The sequence below is a fragment of the Betta splendens genome, chromosome 19 (assembly GCF_900634795.4).
Source record: "Betta splendens chromosome 19, fBetSpl5.4, whole genome shotgun sequence".
NCBI classification, from domain to species: domain Eukaryota; kingdom Metazoa; phylum Chordata; class Actinopteri; order Anabantiformes; family Osphronemidae; genus Betta; species Betta splendens.
In genome coordinates this window covers 5,044,510-5,059,129 of record NC_040898.2, presented here as the reverse complement: position 1 = coordinate 5,059,129, position 14,620 = coordinate 5,044,510, and the positions used below count along the sequence as shown (strand labels likewise).

Genomic DNA, 14,620 nt, shown 5'->3' with positions numbered 1-14,620 from the left:
GTCGAACAGGTGCAAATGAAAGTACACAAACACATACAGTACAACTGAAAACACACAAATGCTTAAAGCAGCAAAGGTTTCTTTAGCTTCTTGACGTAATGACGAGAAGTTATTCCTGATAATAATTCAATTCTTTCGAATCTGCTTCTGCAAATCAAACAATATTCAAAACTGTCCACTACAATAAATCTGGATTCATATATGTTGGCTCTAAAATGCAGTGTAGTAAAGTTATATTAGGACAAAAAAATAGAACATTTATAGTATAAGTGCCTCAGAGCTGCAGTTCAGCGTTACTCGCAACAACCATAATCTTTTAATCAGCAGAACTTCGAAAGCCACGACCTCAGGAAGTCACTCATTGTGATCTATGAGAAAACACTCAGACACGTGAGAAGTCAGTGAAGTGCCTGAAGCACGAGGAGACATGAGAGCGTTTCATATGTCAGCGTTCATCAGGACGGTTCTCTTCACCGGTAAGAAGAATCTGCTATTCTAACAAACATGTTAATGGGCTGTGTGTTAACGTTAATGCAAAATAACGTTAAGTGGACGTTATTTGTGTCGGTCGGTGTGTAAGCGTCTCTGGAGTCGGTAGAGCCACAGTCCGATGCCAGACTGGACATGACACATTATGTAACACGTTGCACTCTGGTCACGGGAAACTTTATCTCCTCCAACACTCACTGAAATGAAAGGACCATGAACCTGATCCATAAAGCACAGACGGCCGCATGGCTGATCCCAGATTCAGTCCATGCCGACACAACAGTTTCTCTCCTGTTTAAATGATTCAATTATTATTACAAACCCGCAGGCACTAACACTGACTTGTCTAATGGTATCATTTGTATTGTAGCCGATTCACTTTAGTTGGCATTAAACTCACACAGTAACAGAAACAGCACAGCAGTGTGTGTGTGTGTGTGTGTGTTTGTGTGTGTGTGTGTGTGTGTGTGTGTGTGTGTGTGTGTGTGTGTGTGTGTGTGTGTGTGTGTGTGTGTGAGTGTGTGTGTGTGTCATTAACGTTTGGTCATTTCCTTTTTTAAACCACTTATTGTAAAACTCACATTATCTGAGGTCAGAGGTCAGAGGTTAACCTCTCTAACCACTGTAGCTCTGGCACAGCAGGGATGGCGCTGCATCAGCTGCTGTCAGAACCTGACCCTGGGAACTCCTGCCACTGTGCCCATGAGCAAAACATTCATTCTCATAGCTTTCAATGTTGAAGAAGTTCTACAGAACACTACACCTGCATTAAAGGCCTTTGTGATCACTGAGTACCTTGCAGCACTCGTTGCACTAATAATTGTGCAGACTACTGTCACACATCAGTCTTATCTGATGACTGCAGCATTGTGGCGTGAGCTCCTTCCTGTTGGTTTGAATACCTTTGTTGTTGTGACCTGAAAATAACGATTTCGGTGTTTCAGAGTGTCTGCTGACGAGTGTGACAGGAGATGGGGACGATTCTGAAGAGAAACTAGGTGGGTCAGCAGGCGACATGCTCCTGGGGTCGCGCTGTAGGTGTCGAGTTGAATCTGTGTCACAGCTCAGTGGGTGGCTTGATGTAAAGACATGCATTCAGTCACACAGGCTGCTTCAGATTCCATGGTTTTACCGTTACAGTTGAGTTTTTAGACTTTATTAAATATATGAGATTCAAGATTTTAAAAAAACTTTACTAATCCCAGAGGGAAATTATTTTGCACACATTAATCACAAAAATAAAATATGTAATCTACACACACTCACATCTAATTATTAGTTATTAGTTTATAGTAATCTACTCAAATGATGTCTCAGTCATCGTGGATTTAGGCCTCTAGGCAGCAGCACCCCACCACCACCACCCACCCAGCCCTTGGTGATTCCTAGATGCTCCAATTCATGTTGTGATGAAACCCAATACGAGGAATGAACCATGAGACCATGACTGAGACATTTTTTTCCACAGAGTAAACAAGTTGTGAAATCAAACGTTAGTCAGTCGTCTGATGCCTCCCACCTGCCCCTTCACACACAAACACACGCGTGGGTGGTGTTTGTGTGTGTTCTTATGTGATAGACTGCATCACTGTTTGTTATTGTCGGTCCCAACGCTGCTTGTTATTTGTTTTTCAGAGATCAAGTACGTTCTGATCGGCGTAGGCCTCGGCCTGCTTTTAGCTGCTTTGTTCATTATAGTCAAAATCTGCATCATCAGGCAACACGTGTACGACAACTACACAGGTGGGGTTTAGAAAATGTTCATTTCTATTTGTTGCAAGCTAGGAGAAAATTATTCATGCTAACTATGCTTTAAATGTAATATAAACATGTGACCTGTTTCCTTCCAGAGGAAAGCATGAAGAGACCCTCAGAGGTATGAAAATACTCTTAAACATAATCTTTAATACTTATTATTATGCCGGCATAAAAAATTGAACACAGAGAAAGTATAAAGTTATGTCTTATGATTATGAAACATCTGTTTTGTTTCTTACTGGAACCAATATGTTTGTCCCAGAACACACATGCTCCCATAAATTGTATCTGCTTCCACCCGCAGCCCCACTTGTTCACTTTGAGCCATCTGAGCCAATCAGAGAATCCAGTGCCAACGGTGTCCAATGACGTGCGGGGTTAAAGGTCACGCAGAGTGATTTACAGGAAGAAAGCGATCTGTTGTCTTCTAAGATATCCAACCAGACTGTTTTACCTTCTCTGGCTGTCGCTTAATAGCACGTGTCTTTACGGTTTTAAAATAAAGGGTCTTAACATTTTATTATGTAGTTTTTTATTTGTCTGTAGAGCGTTTAATTGACCCTAGTTTTAATAAAGCAATTTGCAGATGTTGGATTTTTCATCCCTTCCTATTAGCACTTCATGTCTTTTCCACAAGGTGGCGACATTTACCTTAAAATACAACATTTAAACTGGTCTAGTTTCTGAGAATCACAGAAGCTTTTGAACAAATCACTTATGATTTGTACTAGTACTAGTAATAAAAAACATTTAGTGGCATGAATATGCAAATTCAAAAATATCCTTAATTTAATTTTATATGGGACCTAGATATAAAATGACAAATAAAAGTGACCCAGATCTGATTCACATAACACATTTTTGGGTCTCTCAGAGAATGTGAAAATGTTTTAATTTCCAGTATCTCTTTTTTAATTTCTTGGTGAAACAAATCAAGTCTGACACCTAAACAAGTCTGATTTAGGTGTTATCATAACACTGTGCGTTATGATAATGTACAGTAGCACAAGAAGGTGAATGTTCGGTGACATCTTAATTGTAAAAACAAAGTCATCCAGAGATCCATCATTAGAAAAACAAAAGGCCTAATCCTGAAAATCATACACAACCCACAGTACCGTAACAATAACAACAATAAACTCAGCAACTGCGTGTAAGCACGGACTAATAGTTAGCACATGTTGTCAGTGTTTAGTGAAACTAGAGCAAACTAGCTCTAGTTCTGTATGAAGAATGTTTGGCCTTAGCTCGACCACAGACCACAGTCCGTGGTCACTGTTGTGTGATTCTCATTGCACTGCATTTTTAACAGAAAACAAATAGGGAAACATGGAAGGCAGCATGTGTATGTGTGAGGGAGGGATGCAACCTTGACCGCGTTTCTGCGCAGACTGTGGCTTTGTGCTGGAAAATGGGCTTTAAGTCCAGAGCAAGAGGAGAGATTTCAACGTCTACTCAGGTAAGAGGAGAGCAAATGTTAGACCACAACTATTGATGAATGCACATAAAAAAATGATATAGATACTAATATTACATTGTGGCATTTCTCCTGCACAAGTGGAGAAACTGCCCCCAAAACCATGAGAACTTATTATATATAAAGTATGAAGAGAGATAATAAAAAAGAGAAAAATTCTTACATTTTTTTTGGCCTTGATGATGATGACCACACACACCAGCTCCCTCCCTCCCCCCCCTGTTAGCATGTGTGTGTGCTTCAAAATAAAAGCCCTGACGGAGGCCTGTCCTCCACAGCTGGAAGCGTGATTCGCCCAGCGTGCATCAGATAAACCCGCCGGCTCCTCCCTCTCCTCCTTCCGCCAAAGGATGTTGCGATTCCCTCTAACTCCCAAGCAGCTCAAGTGTGTACGTGTGCGAGCGCGTATTGCGTGTGTGGGTCTGCCAAATGTGTGTGACAGGAGCGGGGAGGAGGCTCTGAGCAGAAGCAGAGCGTCAAATGTTTCATATTACAAGCCACTGCTTTGAAAAAAAGAGGAGGAGGAGAGGAAAAGGAGGAGGAGGAGGAAACCTGGGGCTTCTTTTCTCTTTCAGCGGCATTTGACTGGGAGTTTATGGAGGCTGCAGCTGTGGAAAATGAAGCTCTCCTCCGTGGCCTTTGCTCTCCTGACTCACACACTGTTCGGAGGTAGGAAAGGTTTATTTTGTTTCATACCAATGTGGAAATGGTGAAGCCGAAGTGTTTACCAGATTCAGTGAGGATGTTGGGCTGAAGTAGTTGGAGAAAAGCACAAGTGTGTGTATTAAAAGTTGTTTCTGCTGAAATATGTGCAGACATTGAAAGGAGGTGGGGTTTAAAAACTAAAAACAAACCCAAACACAAGTCAGAATAAACATCTAACTTGTGTGAAAGGAAAAAACTTGCATGTGGATCATCAGCTGTCCTCAATTACGTGTGTGACATATTATTAAGCATATTCAGCCATAAAGTTTGATTGAATCCATAAACACTACATTACCCAGCATCCCACTACGTTTAGCCAATGCACTGACATGTTTGTAGGTTTAGAGGCAGACTATATGTGATGCTTTCTGCAATAACCAGCGTAACCATTATTCTGCAGGTTGGTGTTTAGCCATCAACGTCACCGTCAGCCCCTCCCCCTTCACGGTGGCCCAGGAGGGTCAAAACATCACCCTCTCCTGCGTGGTGTCCCAGCGGCGCCGGAACGCCGCCCTGCCCGTGGTGAAGTGGACCTTCACACCTGCGGGTGCCGGCCGGCCGGAGGACGAGCTCCTCATCGCCCGCGTCAACATGAGGAAGGCCCGTTTCTACGGCAACTACACCAAGAGCTTCCCGTGGCCCAAGATGAAGCTGACGGTGGTGAAGCAGGGGAAGATCTTCGACCTGCTCATCCTCAACGTGTCGGAGGGCGACCGGGGCCTCTACACGTGCCGGGTGCAGGAGTTTAAAAAGCACCAGGACCGATGGAAGGCCTCGTCCAACTGCAGCGCATCCACTGAACTCAGAGGTGAGACTACATCCATCTAAGCCTCCAACTATATTATTGTTTGGGGATGTTTATGAGTGAAATGAATGTGCTGAATCTGCTCAGAAATATAGCTAGTAGCAATTTCTCCAACCACAATAGGATGATTTAATTCATCTGGCTGAGGAGTCATTGAAGTGGGTTCGCTGAGCTCAGGCCTGGTTCTGATTTTGGAGGGGAACTGTCATTGGTTGAATTCACGTCTGGGGGAGAAACGGATCCTCCGCTGCTTTAAATTGTGGTCTTGACTGAGTAGATGTTGGAAAAAGAGCAGAGGGAGCGCGAGATTTCAGCGGCACCGCCGGCACTTCAGAGAGATCGCACGATGGGATGGATGACACGTCCGCTGGTGGCGAGCGCCGCGCAGAATCACTCGACATGCTTTCATCTGAATACACACAGTAGATGAGGAGAGTTCACATCCAGCTCAACAAAGTCCATCTAGAAACGTGAGCGATTCTTTTCCACATGGAGCAAAAAGTTGGCTCACCACATTTTCCAGCGATGCGATCCTCCTGGCCGTGACTTTGGGGGTCTCCACCGCTGACTCACACACACACACACACACACACACACACACACACACACATACACACGCGGATGGGACCCACATTGGGGTTTCCTCTAGCAGACGTAGAGAAGAAACAAAGAGGGAGCAGAAGTGGAACAAGAGGCCGCTGTGCTGAGGAAGGTGTGATGTTTTTGTCGCGTGGGCAGTCGGGCTCTTGGTCAAGGATGTGGAGAGCTATTTTCATCCTGGTACGAGCCGGTCCACTGAGGTTTCACTGATAATAATAGAAAAAAGCTTACTGTGACATTTTTGGATAAACACTTCAATTACTGTAGAAAATATAACTTTACAGGTAAATTAGTTACTAAAAATTACTTCTCCAGTTGTAGGAATTTAATGGACTTTGATTCATTTAACCTGGGACAAAAGAAGCTTTAATGGACCACTACTCTGCTCCCTTTTGCCCCACTTTGCAGAGCAGCCTTTTTGTCTGCGAGCTCGAGCCGACAACAACAAGCTTGTGTCAGACTTCATGCTCCTGAGAATGACTGTTTGTAACTGTTCGACTTTACAAACGAGTGAATCAATTCTAGTCGTGTTCCAGCTGAAGCCCCGATTTAAACATGATTTACAGATACACTGTCCAGGAACTAAGCCGGGTAATTGCAATCTACAGCTCGTACAGGAAAGCAGCAATGTTTCCTCTGAGCAGCAGGCAGTGTTTTTTTCTCCCTAATGTCCAAAGCAGCGGTTGACGGCCGTGATAAGCATCAGCAGCACATCTGGGGGCTTAAAAGCCCTTCGGGACCATTGCCCCTTGTCCCCCCACTTTGGGTTAAAAACAGCAGAGGACTTTTTATGTGTGACGTCAATCTGATGGAATTTCTTGTGGCTGGGTAACATTAGGTGACCAGGTGTTTCCACAGTCTGTCTGACACACGAAGGTCCCATTACGAGTCGCTACTGCTATAAAAGTACAGCGTCTGTGAGGTTGGGACAGGTTTGATAGTAGTAAACAAACTCAACACAGATATTTGTTTCCAAAAAAAAAATTTGAATACAGATCTTTTAAAAATGTCCAAAGCACAGAAAAGGGGCATAGAATTAGGAAATCATCAAATCAAGCATTGTTTTTATTCATACTAGGGCCACAGTGACTAACTGCAGAAAGATGCTGGATACAAAAGAGAGTTAAAGGGTAAATTATACTGTATGTGAAGCTTTGTCACATCTGTGTACTTGCATTCATCTCCTTTCATTTATAATGCAGTCATTTTAAACAGGCCGAGGACACAGAGCATCATTATGAGCTGCAGTCCATTCGGACCGTAGATGTTTACAGCAGAGACACACACAAAAAAAAGGAAGCCACAAGTGGAAAACACAGTCTGCAACTGTGTGGCTCAGGAACAACATGCGGCCTGTTTCCACCGCCCTCAGACGTTCGAGAGCGGCAGTAAAAAGCCTTTTGTAGGCAAAGATAAAGCAGAGCCGTGTAGATCCCATCACAAGATCGAAACAGGGGTTCCGATGGGTCCAACAAGTGCAGCTGCTGCACTGACAGAGTGGTTTACTGTCAAATCGTCCGTCTTTGCAAAGAAACGTTGCCTTTTATACGCTGTTCAGAAACACAGGCTACGTGAAAGTGTCAGCTTTTGATCTGGGACGAGACTATTTGTCTCTGCTAGGACTTCCTCCGGCGCGTTTCCAGGTCTTCTTGCTCCGTTCGCGTGCATCCGTGCCTGTGGAAGCGTTTCCGGGCCCGTGTCGGCGTCGAGCCTGTCCGTCGTGGTGGGCGTCACTTCGCGAGCTTCCTACCAGCAGTGTTAAGACTGCTGTGGTCAGGTTGGGTGGAGGAATGAACACACGTCTGGGGTTAAATATGGGAAACATTTTTTCTCTCAGCTATTTTGAGCTGAAAACCTGAAATTCCCATTTATAGGTCTTCTTGAATTTAATATTTTAGTGCCTTGTTTATATTTATCATAATCCATAACTACCTCAAACATGCTGTGTAAAATAGTGGATAAATAAATGAATGAATTGTTTCTTCATATCATATTTTAGCTTCAGGCTTTATTATCTTATCTCAGTTTTTTGCAAAATACAAACATTAGCTTTTCTAAGGATGCTCCCTGAAACCAGACCTTGTTGACTGGGATGTCTGTGGATGTGAGGTTAAAGCCTCTGGACATAGAATCAAAGACAGACTCAGGCAAGGAGCGTGCCCACCTCGGATTGTTGTCCTCCTACAGTGAGCTTTATTTAAACTCTAGCCACCATGTAATCAAGCAGCAGGGAGGTCACAGTGATGATTGTGTGGACGTCACGTGTTTCCTTTCTGTCTTTATTTCCGTTAATAGTGCACATTCAACCAGCCAGCGGGTCCAAAGAAAGCCTGTGGAGCTTATTTGAAGGTAAGTCATACTTATAGTGTGTGTGTGTGTGTGTGTGTGTGTGTGTGTGTGTGTGTGTGTGTGTGTGTGTGTGTGTGTGTGTGTGTGTGTGTGTGTGTGTGTGTGGTTAGCTGGCATTTCAGTATGCAGACAGCAGGAAGAGAATGAGTCAACCCAAAGCCTATCCAGGAGCTTTAAATAGCCGTACATCTGACCTCTGACCTCTGACCTCTGAGCGTGTGTCTGTGCCTTCCAGATGTGTACCTGTGTGCCGTGCTGATCTGCTCCGTGGGCTTGCTGTGCACGTGCATGTTCACACTGATGGTAACCTGCCAGTACATACAGAGGAAGCAGAGGTTAAAAGGTCAGCAGCCACATTAACACGACCCTCCACTGGCCTCCTCAGAATACAATGACCACATTCTACAAGTGCTTATTGTTTCTAAATGCTTCATATCCCTGCAGATAACTACAATTTGGTCAAAAGCCCCCAAAATAGGTATGAACTTAACACTGTTTTACTTTGCTTTTAATTCTAACTCTAACTGCACTAATGTTGATGAATCTTTTGCAAATCAAACCTTTTCCAGCTCAGGGGAAACGGTGACCAGTGTGGCCAGCATGTCACCAGCTCTGCCCAAAAAGGAGAGGAGGTACAGGAAGAGAAGGAGCAGAGACCATCGAGAGGACTTACCTCCAGAGATACCTGCCAAAGGTGAAGGCCGCGGTGCATTCACTGTAGTGGGAAAAATGAGGGGCAGCGCTCCCTCCAGGAAACACCCAAGTCTGAATATTTTAGATGTTTTTCAAAAGGCTATGTCACAACAAAAAACGTAAAAACGTAGCGATCTTATGAGGAGATGGGAACGAAAGTATGGTTATCGACTTTGAGGTTATAATGGTGGGGTTGGGGTTTTATTGTAGACAAATAATATGCATATATATAAATGTATGAAACCATTTTGTCTCTGCAGCTCCAATTGGAGACAAAACACGGAAACCCAAACTTTTAAAACCACAACCAAGGAAATTAGTGCTGGTGAGTTCTATGCATCTTTAAGATCTTTTAGCTTGGATGTAGCCAGACATCTACTTGCATTGTTATTATGCTTCTTAAACTTTAATGGCAGCACGGATGCTAATACTGTAAAATAATTCAGCGGCCCAAATCTGTTCTGCATCAAATATTGGGCTGGAATGTCCTCAGCAACAGGAGCAGCTTCATCCCAACTCCGGTTTCATTTGAGCAAACAGTGTTGAACTCCAGTCTTCCGCCCTCTCATTAGTTTTTAATGGAGCTCTACATAAAAGTCCTTGCGCTGTATATTGGCTGACACCGCCTCCCTCCCTTTCCTCTGCACCTCCTCCGTCTCTGCATCTCCAGCCGAAGATCGTGGAGGAGAACCTGACGTACGCGGAGCTGGACCTGGTGAGGCCCATCCCGGAGCCCAAGGCGTCGCGTGGGGGCACCGTGTACGCTCAGATACTGTTTGGGGAGGAGCAGCTATGAGACAAACCCACACGCCTTATGTAAAAAGTCTTGTCTATTTATAGTTTGTATTGTTATATATTCAAATCATCCGTGAGGGGAACATGTTGGTGGAAATGCTCCCAAATGATGACAGAGCTACAGACAGAGCTGTACATAATGTATGAATTTAAATGTTTATTCATATAACTTCTTTTTATTAGAACAAGACACGAAAGGGAAACGTTTTAATAATCAATTTTTTTTAATCAGTTTTTATAATTGGAGTGATAACTTGAACCTGCAGATGAGCTTTGTGTGTTATTTGTAACCAGATATGAGCAGGTTAAAGTCTTCATTCCACAGTTGATTAATGAGCATTAATGTTACTGAGGTGAACTGAGTCGAGGAGGAAAAGAAGCTGTTCTGTTAAACCTTTCAGCTTCCTGTGAGACCAGTTTCTAGGCGCTTTCTCTACGGTGAACTATGATGTAAAGAAACCTTCATGCGAGGTTACAGTAGTAGTTTTATACTCAGGCTACTGTATTTTAGGCTAAACAGGTGTCTTTGGCTCCAGCTCCATCCTTGACACATCCTACAGAGAGCAGAGACATCAGTTTATATCTTCCCAAAATGTCAAATTATTATTATTATTAGTGATTTATGATGACTGACGATTTAACAAAATGAATAGCAGCGACATTGTTCTGAATGTGAATCGACGCGTTTAAGTGTGAACTACTTGAAGTGTCCTCCGAGCCTTATCCGCCTCACAACATCCGTGCTCTAACGACCACAACTCCACAGAGCTGATATTAAAGCAACTATTAGGTCTAATCATGGGGTTGTTTGGTTTGAGATTAGATAAGAGGCCTCATTTGCCTAAACACACACCTACGCTACGGTTGCTTTGCTTCCATAAATCTGCATGTGAAAGTGCTTAGGTCTCGTTTTCCACCTAATGATCGTCTGGATTCATGCATGGAAAAGCAAAGGGGAGGTTTAGGATTTTTTTTTTTTTAACTCAACTTGAAACCCAGACAAAAGGCCATCATAACATCCCACCATCCCCCACGATTCTCAATATCATATGTGGCGTTCCTCCTGCAGTTACTTGATTCAGAACAGTGCCAGACACCAATTTCTAACTCCCAGTACAAATGTTTTACCAGTTCCTGCATCAGCCTTTTGTTTATGGATGAACTGGTGTGTGTTCAGCTCACTATACATACAGTATATCACAATGTGACCACTGTTGCCCTCTGTTCTCCAATCGTGTCCTTCTCTGTACATTCATTTGTTGTTCTCGCCTTTCAGCGGTGGGTAGAAATGTCTTTAAATACACTTAAGCTGTGAACTGTAAAGTTTCTACCGTACCACAACATGGGCTAACTAGAACCATATGTGTGAACTGTGCCTCTCGGCTCTCTCCCTGGTGCTTTTCCCTTCCCTGACCTCTACATGAAGAAACGCTCCAAAGTTCGGCCCGCTTGGTTTTGTACTGTGCCGTGTGTAACAATGAGTGAATGAGTGTGAGCAGCGAGAATGAAATAAATGACAACAATGTGACATCTTGTACAAGTGGAACAGGCTGTTTTGAATCATGGCTATACATCATCCATCATTATCAGTCAGTTAGACCATATATTTGCAACTGTACAGGAAGGAATCCTGCAAAACATATAGCTCTGGCCTTTGACACCTACTTTTTACGCCATGCTGGCATAAAGCGTAGACCTGAGGGGGGGTGGTGTTCAGCTGCCTGGATGTGGGTGGGTGTCAGCTACTCTTGTGGTGGTGGAGGCACCGTAATGAGAGAAGGGGAGATCTAAATGTTACATTTAGTTCACTTGCAACCACCAATTTACAGTCTGAAGGAAAAGACAGGGGGAAGCTCACTGTTGGCATGAGACATGGCTCCCTGAGGAAAACGTGTCTGCCACAAACACACACGGATAAAGCAGTGATTAAAAAATGTAATTTGTTGAAGTAGACCGGATTGTTGAAAAAGGAACAGACAGAAACAACATCAGACGGACCCAGGGCAGAAAACAGCACATTTCGCAAGAGCTCAACTCAACAGTCGAACGAAATCCAAAACCTGTGCTTGTTACAGTATGTCTCATGCCGTCATATCCGTCCATAGAAACAATGCATAGTAATGTCGGTCACCAAAATATCCTGTGTGGTTACAGTAATGCATAGCTGGGCTGCCTCTGTGCACAAAAACAATATAATGACAGAGTTTTGCAAGTGGAAATCAGAGGACGCGGGAGTTCAGCTGATGCAGTGTCCAGAGCTGGAGGCCTGTTCTCTGAGATTATACTTAAAGGAGGAGAAAACACATGGGATTAACCAGGCTAGATGAAGATGAAAGCTTCGCCCTGTATTGAGTGTTTCAATATTGACAGGACAGTAGTAAAGAAGAGTTTTTCCATCTTCGTCTCCCGCTTGGACGCGTTTGACGGGCAAACGGTAACTGAGGAGGCCTGTCACTACCAGATTTATTAGTCTAGCAACGGCGACTGTCTTCTCTCCACGCTGTGATTCACTCTGTTATTATATGAAAACGGCATGCCAAGCAGAACTAATGGGGAACAGCCTGTCTCAGGCTCAGCAGCTGGAGGCCTGTCACCAGTCTGGGCTTCTAGTGAGAATGACATCACACTGAGGGTGCAGAGTAACGAAGCTGTGCTTTGATGTTACCTGTGAGGTAATTATCATCTAGGAAAGGAAAGGAAAGGAAAGGAAAGGAAAGGAAAGGAAAGGAAAGGAAAGGAAAGGAAAGGAAAGGAAAGGAAAGGAAAGGAAAGGAAAGGAAAGGAAAGGAAAGGAAAGGAAAGGAAAGGAAAGGAAAGGAAAGGAAAGGAAAGGAGCTCCTTCCAGGCCTGAAGTAAACCAGCACAACGGTCCCACGGAGGAAAGAAAAGCCACATCCATTTAGAGCTTAAATAAACACACGGAGGCCTCAGCCCGTGTGGTGCCAGCTTTCCTAAACATGCTCAACAAGCTTTTACTCATCTTTGCCCAAAAAGCTACTTTCCTCTTGTTTTGAATTATGCCTAAACAATTGGATTCAAATATGAAAGTGTGCAGAAATGTGCTGGAAGCCAAGAACTACACGCTAAACTCAGGCGCCTGCAGCCGACACGGTGTCGGAGACAAATGTTTTCCTACGAGAGCAGTAACAGGTTTCTGCAAACAAGACGAGGAGCTCAGAGAAAAGCTGGGAGCGCTCACGGTTTTGCTGAGTCAGCACAGTCGCTCTTAATGCGTTTGACAGCGGACGAAACCTCGTCAACACCCACCAATCTCACAGCGCGGCGCTCGTTTGCCTCGTCGCACAGTGACTGTTCCTACCTTCACATTTTAGTAACTAAATTAGTAATTCGCTTTTTTGCAGCACATTCATGCGGAGGATATTGCCTTCCAGTTAAATATAAACAGTGCCTTATATATACAATAAGTGAATGTAAATGCTCTGAAAGCACTGTAGGATGAGGATCTACTATTCCTCTTCATCTTCCTCATCCACTGCTGAGGTTTCTTATAATATATTTGCAGCCTAAATTATTACATACAATAAAATAAAATAAGGCATGCAGGACGAAGGTAGTAATAAAGAGGCTGTCTGCACCTCAGGCAGTGGAATCTAAATCATCACCTCATCCTTTAGACCAGAGGAGGGTTTTTAGGTACCACTGGTCCTGATACATTTTGTTTAGTTCGTTCTCTCTTGCTATTTATTATATTTGTTTAAAGTCATATACCACCTGATAATCCTTCTGGGAATTTGGGAAACAATATCTCTGAGTGTCAGAGTTCAGTGTGGATCCTGTGATATATGCAAAGATAGCACCACCTACTGGCAGACAGGAGTATAAAGTTGACACGTTCAACCTGTGTGTGTGTGTGTGTGTGTGTGTGTGTGTGTGTGTGTGTGTGTGTGTGTGTGTGTGTGTGTGTGTGTGTGTGTGTGTGTGTGTGTGTGTGTGTGTGTGTGGTTGCGAGCCTGTACAGTAGGTGCCACACCAGGTGGTGAAACCAGACCCTGTTTTGACTCCAGTTAGTGTCATTTCATGACTTCTGCTTCCTGGTGTCACTTGTCACTGCCAGAAAGCAGAGCAAACAGCAGTTGCCTGGGAACAGATGAAAACAAAAGCCTGGCCGACAAAGTCATTCCAGGACAGTCTCCTCAACAAGCAAGCGTGTCCGCTTCTGCCTGGACAACCACAGTCTCTGCTTCTTATAATATGAAGGAATAGTGTTTCATTCTCTGTTATCTGTGGAGTCCTGGTCCTTTTTGTCTAGTTCCTGCCTTTAAGTCCACTGGATTGAAGAAGCACAATTAATGGTGAGAAAGTTTGTTTATTGTAAAAATTACATTTGAACATCAATGTACATAAACACTTTATTATAGTTTTTTTAACATGGAATTTACATAAAAGGAGCAAGTCCATGTGCTTTCTCACAAACGAATGGGTGTTAATGATGTGCATATAATATATTATACAAAGATAAAACTCATTCAACAGTTAACATGATGTTTTAGGTTAAAGTTACGATGTGTTCACTGTGTGCTGGTGTTATAATCTGTAACTAAGTCACTAAGACCTGCTGTTCTATAAATCTGTACTTTGCGTTTTCATCCTGGTGGATGGAAAATGATTCATTTTACAGTAGGGCAGATAAAGACCTGAATCCTCGTCTAATTGGGCTGAAATGTCATGCTTTGTGCTCTGAAAGTGCTTCTCTGTGTGGCCACCAGTATCTTTAATTGGACGTTTGACCTTCGCTGTCAAATGTAGTGTTTTTCCACTAAAAGCTCTTTTATACGTGACTTTAACATACAGCCTATTGCAGCCATATTATGGAGTGCTTTATAAGTAGGTTTTACAAGGAGTCAGTGAAGAGAAGCTACAATAATGGAGAGTAGGGGGCAAACAATCTCACTTGCTATTTCCAGTCAGAACTATAGCTGCAGTGTTTT

At 43.4% G+C, this 14,620-nt stretch overlaps 2 protein-coding genes across 2 annotated transcripts; both read left to right on the top strand.

Moving 5' to 3' along the window:
• The first annotated feature begins 363 nt into the window (after nt 1-363).
• Nucleotides 364-2,855, top strand: LOC114846046 (transmembrane protein 273-like). The gene is made up of 5 exons (XM_029134792.3): nt 364-476; nt 1,434-1,487; nt 2,125-2,232; nt 2,340-2,365; nt 2,552-2,855. Exons 1-5 carry the CDS (start codon nt 428-430, stop codon nt 2,627-2,629), a joined length of 315 nt encoding a protein of 104 aa, XP_028990625.1. The 5' UTR covers nt 364-427; the 3' UTR covers nt 2,630-2,855.
• A 1,265-nt stretch (nt 2,856-4,120) lies between these two features.
• vstm4b (V-set and transmembrane domain containing 4b) lies at nt 4,121-11,199 on the top strand. Its single transcript, XM_029135380.3, has 8 exons — nt 4,121-4,393; nt 4,830-5,237; nt 8,130-8,183; nt 8,419-8,526; nt 8,628-8,661; nt 8,753-8,877; nt 9,137-9,201; nt 9,547-11,199. The coding sequence occupies exons 1-8, from the start codon at nt 4,342-4,344 to the stop codon at nt 9,670-9,672; spliced, it is 972 nt and encodes a 323-aa protein (XP_028991213.1). The 5' UTR covers nt 4,121-4,341; the 3' UTR covers nt 9,673-11,199.
• Nucleotides 11,200-14,620: the final 3,421 nt, after the last annotated feature.